The sequence below is a fragment of the Apteryx rowi genome, unplaced genomic scaffold, assembly GCF_003343035.1.
Source record: "Apteryx rowi isolate R43461 unplaced genomic scaffold, aptRow1 scaffold_859, whole genome shotgun sequence".
Lineage (NCBI taxonomy): Eukaryota > Metazoa > Chordata > Aves > Apterygiformes > Apterygidae > Apteryx > Apteryx rowi.
The window spans coordinates 118,796-130,981 of NW_020451159.1; the positions used below are offsets into that span (position 1 = coordinate 118,796).

Genomic DNA, 12,186 nt, shown 5'->3' on the forward strand with positions numbered 1-12,186 from the left:
TTTCTGAAAAACTTTAGAAGAGAGAGGTATCTCATATCCTGCCATTAAAAGGGGGGTTCTTTAGCATGAATATGAACTTTCATCTCTCCAGGCTCAACGGTGCTGTGATGCTGGAAGGAAACATCCTGTGAAATCTGAGTGTGCTTTTGTAGTATTCTGTGTAAACTATGTAGCTATTAAATTACTTTGGATGGTTATTGAATAGAATGAGTTTGATACTAAAGTAAAATACACAGCCCAAGGACTTAACCCCTTTGGTTAGTGACAAGTAAAGAAGAGTCATTTTAGGTCAGAGGCAGTTTATTTTAAATGTGATTTGATTTACATTTATAAGCAGCTTTCTCGACAGGAATTCGTTAAGTTGCCTTCAGTTCTAAAACAAACCTCTGTCACTTTCAAACTTAAAATACTTTGTCCCCAACAAAACATATGAAAATATAATTTAAAGCACACTTTTCACAGACACAGTACAATACATTCACTATACACAGTATAACAAAATAGTCCCATCTTTACCTGTTTAATAATACTGTCACAATGAATAGGTAAATAGAAACTGAAATTTCATTTTTATAGTTGAAAGGAATTTACATGCAACAATGACACTTTACGACTGTTTAGCTGTTGAACTAACTTACCCAGCCTGTAGTTTCTTGCACTAGGAGCAGAGCCAAAATGTATTTGCTCACCAGATCTGTTGCCAAAACTGCAGAAAGTAGGAAATGGTCGCATGGGACGTTTTGCGTACCAATAACTCTCATGTCTGGATCATCCTTTAAACCCAGCTGACAGCACTGTACAGTACAACCACTGTCACCTTTTTAGGATTTGAAAAAGTAGTATTTTATTTAAACTGAGATGTTATAAACACTTTAAAAAAATTTATAAGGAGGACCCAAATATTTTAAAGGGACTTTTACTCCTCTGGAGACTAGGTAATTGTCATATTTACAAAGTTTTCCTTTAAAGCTTTAGAAAAATAAAGGGAGAGCTTATTTCTCATATACAGGAGCTTTTTTTTGCACCTGCAGTTCCTGTAACTAAGAAATGTTGATTACTGTATTTGAAATTATGAATTCCTCCCTAACCCTTACTGTAGAAGTGTTGGGGGGGAGTTGCACAATTACATAACTGGCATCTAAATTCCAAGAATAGCACTTGTGAGAGAAGAATGCTCAAGGCAGGATGGCAAGCAACAAACGTTCAGGTATGGTCCAGACACGAGCTGTTTCATGTTGGCTTTTGCTTGAAATCAGTCTCTGACCACCTGCTGCAAGAAGCACTTAATCTTCAGTAAGGCTCATATGTCATATTTCAGCAAAATTATTGTAAAGCTAAACAGACACACTTCCAAATGGAATGCAGTGACCTACACTGCGAAGCAAAAAAGGTACAAAGAAAATCTCAAAATACAATGACCATGAAGGAGAGGCATTAGAAGTTCCCTTAGCACAAATAATGGACCTCCTTAAACCATGTGTAGAATTTTTAATTTTTATTTGCAACCACAGGCACATGCTAGTACAGTAAGTTGCAAGAATTGGCAACACATAAAACATTAAATCTGTTGGCAATAGAGAACTACAAAGTGCTTTAACCCTTCATCTGAGATGAAGATAATTGTTTCTCACACACACACAAATTTGCACTTAAGTATTTCCAAGTGTCTTTCTAACAGATATTTCAGGGGTAAATATTTAGTTGGACTGGGATATTGGTCCTCAAAAGTTTGATGGGCATGAACGCAATATGACATCTTGTACAAAAAAAAAAGTAGAAATTTCTAACGCTAAAGTGATTGCTTACTAGTTCAAATGGCAAGATTTTCAGCATTTCAAGAGGGAAAAAAAAAATTTGCAAGATAATATAAAATACAGCAAGCACACCTTTTTATGTATGTTATTTAAGTATGAAAATATTTTTAGCATATTATGTTAAACATTCTTTCTTATTTATATTTCCATTACCTAAAAGACTTGCTACTCCACTGATAACTCCATTATGTAAGGCATGTTAACTATAGTTTGACAATGGTGGTATTGTTTTGGTTTTGCACACACATTGACAGATGCATTGAAAGTCTTCATGACATTACAATCTTGAAATTAGGTCAGTGCCAAGCTCTCCTCCTCTTACTCCTATTCAACACTTCAGTACAACTAAATATGCAACACCCCCTACTTTTTTGTTTTGGAGAAAAATGTTCTGAAGAACCTATAGCTTTTTTAGCACCTTGTCTCAAAGTAATGAAAATGGGTATGATGATTACATGTGCAAATGTACAAAATCATTAACTCTACAAAGATACATCATTCCAAAATTACAGAAAATTTTAAAGCATGCATTTAATTCTTTAAAGGGTTGCTGAATGCTTCCCCTGAAAAAGGTGGCTGTTCTCAAAATCAGCAACTGCTGGTGAGGATTTCTTGGCACATTTGTGACCAGCATGTTATTGCTGCATCTTCCTGATAATCTCAGCAGACACGGGGGGGTGGAAATTGATTGTGTGGTGCCGCAGGCCCTGAGCTGTCTTGTAACTCTTTCCACAGCGACATTTGAATGGTTTGCGTACGCGGATTTGTGTTCTGTGGCCATTCTTGGCATGGTACTTTATACCGTTCACATTCTGTGAGTGAGAAAGTAAAATGTTAGTTGTCAAGTGGTCTGGTAATGCTTTGGCTTTCCGTTACAAACCCAAAACTTGATGAATATTATGGGCAAAACACTACACAATTTGTTAGGAACTGTCTCTATGCGTTAGACATTCAAGACTTAGGGGTGGGACAAGCAGGAGAATAATACCTGGAGTTCTAATGTCTCAAACTTACCTGCCTGTTAGTCCTCCTTTTCATCTCTCAGTGTACAGTACTTTTCAAAAATATCATTTAATAGGCTCAGACATGAATGTTCTTTGCTGCCTGACTTTTTTTTCATATAAAATTGAAGAATTTTTATTCAGAGGTTCATTTACAAGCAAACAAAGAATTGGCATGAATGCTCAAGTCACACTTCTTCAAAAAGCAGAAGCTCCCCCACCATGGTGTTTCTGGTCTGCTTTGTGTCATTGTTTTTAGATATGTCTTTAGGCAGCAGCAAATTCTGATAGCTGACACATTGTCTCTAAAGAATTAACTGCAGGGAATGGTTAACTTAAAGAGTTATACAGGGTGCACAGAAAAAAAAAACAGAAATAGTTTTTTAAAATAGCTATTGTTTAGCAATATTCTACAGTTAAAACTGGAGAACTCTTCTCCGCTGTAGTGTGGAGAGTAAGAGCAGAAGACAGCACGCCAAAGAACTTACAGATGTACCAGCACAGTCACAAAACAAGCAACACTTCTGCAGATAAATCAAGAACCTTGTACTAAACATAATCAAAGTCTTACCACTTGACTCCTTTTTCCACATTTTTCTGGCAAAAATAGAAGTGCTGCGGTCTACCTAGTAGGTGACATTCATTTATCTAAGATTCTTCTTAACTAGAGTGTCTTTCTCAGTATATTTTTTGCTTTTATTAAAAGAGTTTGAATTTTTGGATAAATAAGGAAAGACAAACTGTCTTTCATTAGAGCAATCCTACACTGTTAAGTGATTGACTGTCCATAAATATTTCTCTAGGAAAAAAACGAAAAAGCTGTCAAGGCATTTTGTGACAAAGGTACAGCTCTGAGACTCTACTGCATCCTCTCTGCAGCTTCTAGATACTTATCTCTTATGTTTTTAAGCTATAAAAATTAAAATTGGTTAACAGCATGGAGGAAATTAACCCACTATATTAAGTTTTCAAAATTGTCTCTTTGCTGAGCCACTGCCTATTGTTACACACAAAAAGTCTGCTCGGCTCTTTTCAAGCAGCAGGTTCAGTTTCATTCACGTGGAGTTTACGGTAACTGGAAGTCCCAGCTCTCTGAGAGCTGAGACTCAGAGCCATCAGACAAATTAGACAATGTGTTAACTAAAACAAAACCTCAGTAAAGAACACAGAGCTATAACTGCTTAAACCTCAGGAGATTCTTCATACATTATAAAGCAAACATCAGAAAAGACATGAAGTTCACACCTTTAACACCACTCTCTTGTAAACACCTCCCTTTCTCTTTCCCCGTCTCCTAATCAAATTTATTATGTGAGAATCTTGAGTTTTATTTTATGCTCCTGAGAGACACAGTCCCTTCTACGTGTCGTCCTCCAGTTCTCTGCTTTAACCTCAGGTCACAACATGAAGCGGTAAGAAGTATTACAAAGAATTTTCAGTCCTCGTTGAGAAACCAGGGAGGAGTATTACTGCAACAGAACCGCCCCCTAGTCTCCCATATAGCTATGGTGTTCTCGTCTTAACAACGCAAAATGCTGTTCCTTATTTATTACCCACTAGGTGGGCCACTACAGCAATATATTTTTAATCTTTAAGCAAAAGCAGTTCTCCAGTTTCAATAATAAAGTCGCGCATGGTGGAGTTGCCATCAGAACTCATAATGCCCGGTGGCGTCTGTACCTCTGAACTGTCTAGAGAGGTTGGTTTGTAGTAATCCATTCAAGAGGAAAACTTAGCCTAAAATATCCAGCCTGGGAAAGGATAAGGCGTAAATCTCTAAGCAGCTGCTCTGCCCACAAATAGATGCTTCTTTCCTCTTAAGATCCTCGGCACTGAACCCCCTCTTGAAGTCACAAGTCCAGCTCCCAAATTGTCCTTTACATCCTTAAAAACATGGAGTCTTCCCTGACTACTCATGGGCTTCATTCCTGCACAGCTGTCATGTGAGCTGTGGGATATGAGAATGTTAAGCCTCCAAAACAAATCAGACATACAAATATGAGCCTTCAGTGCGGGTTGCTTCTAGGTTAAGAGTATTCAGAGCAAATCCGTAGCAGAAAGCCATATCAGTGAGACAGGCAAAAGTACATAAAAGCTACAAATTGTCCTTCAAGAGCCTTCAAGAGTAACCAGGTGAAATCCCTGCAAATTACTATAGAAGTGTTAGCACCTGAAGGACTAGATGATAACTGCTGAGGAGTCACTGGATGTCATAAGGTTTGTTGTAAGGCATTTGTCAACAACCAAGTACTGTTAAGGACCTGTGCCTTCAAAGAGGAGAAATTCTGGGGGTGACCTGCTAAATTTCTGTCACTGCAGTGAAATTTTAAAAATAAGGGAAACCCCCAAATCTTATTTATTTTGGAAGTCTAAACAGAAGTCTGTTTAGACATTTAATTTTTAGGAGTGATCACCTTAAGTTACTTTCAGACTAGTACCAATTACGGGTTCCATAAATCTGCAATCACCAATACCCTTGCTATCCTATGCCAATGCTACTGCTCTTCTCTTGCAGATTCTTTAATGATCCACTCACATATCCTCAAATACACAATACACACCTTGATGAAGGGGCAAAAATAATTCCAAGCAGATAAATTTAAAGAAGTTCTAAAACACAAACCTAGGTGGAATTAATTGGTCTATGGGAGGTTTGAAAAACAGTAAAACACTCAAGAGTACGAGGAGCTAGCGTAACATGAAATTTGATCTATACTTCTGTCTAAGAGAAAACTGTTGTTGAAATTACCGTCAACTCTTCAGCACTTTTTCCACTGCTGCAATGTAAACACTTTGTTGTGTGTCTGGGTTTAGTTTGTTGAGGTACAGCAAAAAACACTGCCAAACTCATACATCACTTTTATTGCTGTGGTTACTTTGGTCGCTCATTATTTACTCTCACAAATGCTTGAGGAAGAAGATGGCAGTACAGAAGGGCACTCTAAAATCCTGAACAGGAGGCAACATTTACTAACCTGGCACCAGAAGTTCAGGCCTGGCCTTACGTGGCTTGCGTGGACTGAGGACACTTGTCAAGCGGGCCCCTTGAACAGCACTGCCTTCGAAGCCACAACCCTCCGTGAGGCACGAAAGCTTGCCACCACCGTTCGGGTGGGAAAACAGCCATCAAAGGTGGTTTGTCTGGATTCCCTCTTTCGGGCATACATTCATGTATACATTTGGGCATACATTCATGTATGTTTGTATCTCCCGGCTGTTCCTTTACAAAAATACTGCCCAGCCAGGCCTAGCTCTTTCCCAGTGTCCTCTGAGGGAGGAGAACAGAAAGCTGAGGAATATCCCAATGCCCCCCCTTTTCTCCCCTCCATCACCTGGACTGGTCTTGCTTCTAATGCAAAGATCACAGCTCTCCCCTCCCCGAGGCTCTCCTGGATCCAGTTTCTCTCTGCTCAGGGAAGCCCTGGCTTCTTGGTTTCTTTCAAGTATGCTCCCTTCCTCCCCTCTCTCCCTTCAATATTTGGCCTCCCTCAGTCTGCCAAGTCTCCCTGCTCTGAGACCAGCCTTCCCGGGCGGCTCGCCCCCCCAGCAGGCCTGGGCCCTCGGCCCCTTCCTGCTTGGGAGACTATGCCCAGTGTCTCAGCATACCTTCTTTGAAGGTGTTACTCATCCTCTTGCCCCCCTCCCCGAGGCAAAAAAAGCAGTCATCGAATTGTCCAGGAGAAAGCCTCTGACCCAGGCGGGCGGATGTGCATCCCGGCTTCCTGCCTTGTGTGCGGGCACGCGCCAAAGAGACCACAGCGCTGCGCTCTGGGAACACCCTGACGCAAGGGCTGCATTGGCCGAGAAGCGCCCCAAATCGAGAGGGGTCGATCCCCCCAGGACAGCAAATGTGAGCTGCAGGGCTCCCGGCTGCCCCCGGCCCGTGCGGCATGGCTCCTCCGGTGGCTCCGCGCACCCGTGCGCCGCACTGCCCGTAGCGGCGTTTCCTGCACCCAGCAGCACCCCCCGCCTCTGTTACAAACGCTCGTCCCTCCTGCAGCGGCCTGAGAGCAGAAAGTCCCCATACAGACCTGCACGAGACAATCCGGAGCAACGGTAACTACCAACACACCAGCAGGAATCAAAAACCTAGTAAATCTCTGGCAGAGACAATCTGTACATCTAGACCAGCCTCAGTTTACGTGACCTTGCAAACACTACCATAAAGCAGGTGCACTTGGGAAACACCTGCTATCCCAACTATTTTCAAATCTGAATAACATACATGCACTGATCACCTATTCTAGTCAATCATGCAGAAAGAGCCTGTAGCTTTGGAGTTAAGTTCCTACACTGCACAGAGACACGAAGCTTGTACATTCTGGGTAGTCAGAGAGCAGACGGACATCTGCTAAGCAAAGGAGAAGCCCAACTTAATTTGGATTTTTAATGACTGCATTGATAGCAGATGTATATAAGCAACATTTTGTATGTATGTACAGTAATCTTTCTTGTGTATTTTTCTATTTGCACCAGCCAGAACAAGTATGACAAACATGCTAGTTTCCCCTATAATGGTATATATGCATTATTTGTTTTTTATATATAGATAGGTAGACAGATAGTATCAAACTTAGTTTGCTCTTTGGAATTTGCCTGAATAAGTTTATCTACATCACATACACATTTTGAATTTCCTTCTCCAAAGCTAGAGACCAAATTACTGACACAAATAGGTGATATTTAATAAATGGTAACCTAACTGCCAGCTTCATAAATCCACACTTTAGCTCCTACAGGTGACATTTTGCAAAGCATTTTGAGAACTCAGTACACACAGACTCCTGGACAACTCATCTAAATGTGAATGTAAAGCCTAAATTTGGTGGGGGTAAGTTCTGAAGAAGCAAAGCTGAAATGTATCTCTAATATCTTGATTCCCTTGAATAACTGGGAAGATTTTGTAAAAATCAAATTTAAGGCTTCAAATGCAAATCATACAACAAAAAAATCTTTAAATAGCAAACTGTAAAACATTTATCATTTTTCCTCCAGCTCAGTAACCGTAATTAGAAAGAGAGAGGAAAAAAAAATAAAGGAAGGTCTGGAAATTAGTTCAGAGGGTTGTGTTTCAAACCTCTAGAAAGTCAGTATACTCCAGATTTTAGTTGTTTTTGAATATCCCAAACAAATTTACAAGCCATTAAAAAAAAAAGCAAGTCTTTTTTCCAGAAACTTTGGCACTTCAAGAAAAAACTGTGCCACACTATCTAGAGGGCTTAGTACCAATACATTTTTATAAGCAAGCGATTTTATATCTTAAAAAAAAAATAAAGTAAGTTTCTGAAAGAACAATTCAATGTTTATGACTCACTTCTACTGCAACGCCTATGGGAAACCGCCAACAGATAATGGCCGGGCACGAGGCCAGGAGGGTCTTCTGATACTCATCTGGGCGTGTGTATAAACGTGTTCCTAGTCCAGCGCCCTTGTCCGCCCCTGCCCGTTCCCCGGGAGTATTTGTTATACTCATTCCTGCCTTATTTACCTTTCCGTGACTGCTTTTCAGCGCAGAGGCCATCTTTTATCCTTGTACATTGTTTGCAAAAGGGAGCCCCTGATTCCTCTTGGGTCCTTTAAGCACTACTGTAACACAAATAACCCATCTAAAAATAACATATCTGCTTCTCAAATGTACGTCACCTATGGCAAGACAAAAGAAAACTGCATATCCTCCTTTCCTCCTCACTCCCTACAAGATTGCATCCTTTCTCAGCCGTGAAGTGAGCCTGGCAATTACTGTATGTGCATGGCCGTGTTCCTGTTTGTAGCTCTATAACTGTTTTACAGCCCTGACTGTGATTATCCAGTACCCACTAGAAAATCCCAGTGCTTTGATCACAGGACTCCCTACCCAGACTCGGCAAATAATTCATCTGAGGAGGGGGTTAAGCAGGAGGAAGATGAAGAGGAAACAAGAAACACAGCTGACACAAAACTAAAAGGAAGGAAACAAAGATAAAAACATAAAAAAAAAAATTAGACTGAAAAGAAGAAAAGGGAGGAAACAGAACTGAGTGAAAAGAGAGATGAGGTGAGGCAGAGCTAAAGGAAATGTCTTTTCCTATCTGGCCTAAGCAGAGGTGAGTCTCTTAGGGAAATACGGTACTTTTCATTTGCTGCTGCTCTCTGTCTGTCAGCCTCTCTGTGGGTCATTAATTTATTCCCCGTCCGACTGTTCTAACATTAATGGTGTACAAGATATCCCTTAGACAGTCCTCATGCATTTGAGATGAAGGTAGTGAGATAGCAGAAGCAGGCAGGAACAGCTTGCTTATTTGGGCAATAAAAAGACAGAGGGGCTGGCAGTCAAACAGAGAACAGACAGGATATAGCAAATTACAGGGTTCTCCTTCTAGCCCTTGCCATTAAATGAATGTTTTCTGCAGTGCATAGATGCCCTGTGGGCATAGTGACTTCTAACAATCACCATGGCTTGTTTGCTTCCTGAGCTAGGGATTTAGCTTTTATGCTACATCCTGCATCTGACACAGCTCCTACCACACACAAGAAAAGTATTAATCTTGAATAACGTGCTTGTATCTGCAAAGCAATGCTTGAAAATATTCCCCAAACCTCTTTTCCTCTGCCCTGTCCCCTGCGACCGTGTTCAGTTATTCTTGCAACTGAAGAGTGGAATAATCACTACATGGTTCAGACTAATTTTGGCAGAAAGGACTTGTGTGTCATTCTACGAAATGAACACACTGCTTCCTTGCTCATGGTTTCAACGACTGTTGCCAGCATTAACTGATCTCCAAGCACTGTTTATGAATCCGAGCCCTGTGATTTGCTACTAACGGAGAAGCAATGGTCCAGAACAGCTGCAGGAGCACTGAAACACATTTTCATACGCCACACATTTTCATGAATAGTTTGTTATTGTCACAACTGTTTTATCTCAAATGTTATTAGTCTTCCTATATTTCTCTTTCATATTTCTGTTTCAAGTCCCTACTTTTCAGTTATTTAAAGGAGAAGCCATAAAAAAAAAAAAGTATAAAAACAAAACCAACCACCACTTTTTTTTCCTAGGGTATAGGTCAGTGGTTGAATTTTTTAACACTACACAAAAGTTCGGAAAATGATTTGGAGAAACTGTGGTCAATATGCTATTTCAGTTTCCAAATTTCTACGACTCCAGAATACTGCAGTGATGTCCAGTCTGTTCAAAAAAATTTCATTTGTCCCTGCGCTAGTTCACATGCAGCAATATTCTTGTCCTTGCAACATCACAGAAGGCTCTACAGCGGCCAGCTCAAGGTTCAAAGCTAAAGATGTTTTACTCCCATAAATGGGCAAAAATCCCTCATGATGGAGGATAATTAAAAGCAAACAAAAAAAGGTTTCCCAGAATGTCACGGCGAGGGATACAAGTCCTGCACTCAAGTCCAGATGGACCGACCACAGGTCACCGGGGCTCCGTCCTGGAGCAGAGCCAAAGCCAGACTTTCTCTGAGGTTCTGCCTTCATGAGGTGACCTCTGGCTTTCAAAATATTAAATACCATTTTCCACCCATCAGCATTGCCAGAAAAAAGTACCACGGGCATATTCTCACTACAGGAGATGCAGCATGGCTAAGAGTTATGCCAAAGGGATTCATTTGGCACTGATGGATGGAAGCTTTTATTTAGCATCTCTGAAATGGAAGCAGAGATTGTTCTGCTGGTGCAACCTCCTGGATTCTGCAGTTAATTTGTCTAACTAATGGAAAGCTAGTTAAAATGTGTTGGGCAAAAGTCTTAAAACAGTCACTACTTGTAACCTCTCTTGACAGATAGAGATGCAAAATACTACATTCTTTATAAAACTTTTACCTTGGCTGTGCTTGAGAGAAAACCAGTGAACAGAATACATACAACACTAAAATACCACAAAAAATAAATGTGAAGAGTCTATTAAACGAGGAAGGTATAAATAGATTTTAGAGGCTTTTTTCCTCACTGCACCAGCTGGAAATAATGTAGGTCTGAACGGCTGCTTACCTTGTATCTTTTTTTACATCCAGGAACAGGACAGGCAAAAGGTTTCTCATCCCCTCCATTCATGCACATTGAACTAAGGATAGCTTCAGAGCTGATAGCACTTTCTGTAGTCCAGGACTCATCACTGTCTGATTCTTCATAGTCTACTTCCTCCTCATCATATTCACTACCTAGAAAACCAGGGTAGTGAGATAAAACAAGAATAAAATAAGAGCACAGTAAGATAACATAATCTGTATTTATTACATCAGTTACAATGACTTGCAATTTCCCTACTTTTGTCTTATTTTGCAGGAAGACAGTTATTTTTAATTATATAAAGCTGTCTTTGTTATAGTGATTTATTTCTACACAAAGATACCAGTGGTTCCTTTTCTAATAACCAAGAGAGACATTTATATATTTTCATAAACAGCTTACTGCATGGCATAAAGTTCAAAGGATTGATTTAAAATGCAATTTCATTAGTTTTCAAACAACAGGATCCTTCCTCTTTCCCAGTGCCCGAATAGAAAATGTTTTTTTTCCCCCTGCAATTAAAGCTAATTTTAAGGCTTTTCTTTAGGCAACACAATACTGAAGAGCGTAATTCTACAGATCATAAACACTGTAAAATAATATGTTGACAAGTCCTAATGCATTTAATAGCCCTTTGGAATTAATAGGAATTATAGCACAACATTAATAAGAATTATATTGTAGCAATTATAGTTGTGAAATTCATTCCCTCAGGTGTGGGGATAAATTGCATTGTGTGGCTGCCCTGAACAGACCACATTATGTTCCAGATATGCTACAACAGCCATTTGAGGAGCTGGTGCTGAGTTTATTTATTATTTTTAATTGCAATAACTATTAATGAAATTCTCTGAAGAAGTTAAATGTGAAACAAGAGAAATTAAAGCAGAATTCCAACTATAAAAATATAGTAAAAAAGCAGGGGAGGGAAGAGCCCCAGCTGATCAAAAAGAAAATATATACACAGAGGGAGAAAGAGGGAAAGCTTAGGGAAACTTCTGTGGTGTCAGCAGGAGGTGGTGCTGTGTTTCCCCTCCCCTTTATTCTTTCCCTCGCCCTGCTCTGCTAAATTTTATCCTTTCTGCTGAAAGATGATTAGGCTTCGAGTGTTGGAATAGCTCCCGTTATTAAAGACAGTTATATGACACTTGCATGGCTCCATTTGGTGCCCTCGTATGCCATTTAAGTGCATGTCTCTAAGCAGCTCTACGCACCGAGAAGAAAACACTGACAGATGTCTTACAGCACTTTAAAAAAGAAACATCACAACTTCACAAAGAAAATCCATGTTTCAGGGTACAATGGAGTCTTTGTGGGTTTTTTTGTTTCTCATGAAACTAAATACACACCTATAGTCTTAAATTTTT

The 12,186-nt window shown here is 40.0% G+C and overlaps 1 protein-coding gene across 1 annotated transcript in view; it reads right to left on the bottom strand.

Annotated features, from left to right (window-relative positions):
- Nucleotides 1-282: 282 nt before the first annotated feature.
- Nucleotides 283-12,186, bottom strand: part of JAZF1 (JAZF zinc finger 1) — a 100,264-nt gene continuing 88,360 nt past the window's right edge. Inside the window, exons 4-5 of the mRNA XM_026090318.1 lie at nt 10,802-10,971; nt 283-2,626 (exon numbers count right to left, since the gene is read on the bottom strand). Coding sequence (XP_025946103.1) covers nt 2,450-2,626; nt 10,802-10,971 — 347 coding nt within the window. The 3' untranslated portion in view covers nt 283-2,449. The remainder of the gene's footprint in view (nt 2,627-10,801; nt 10,972-12,186) is intronic.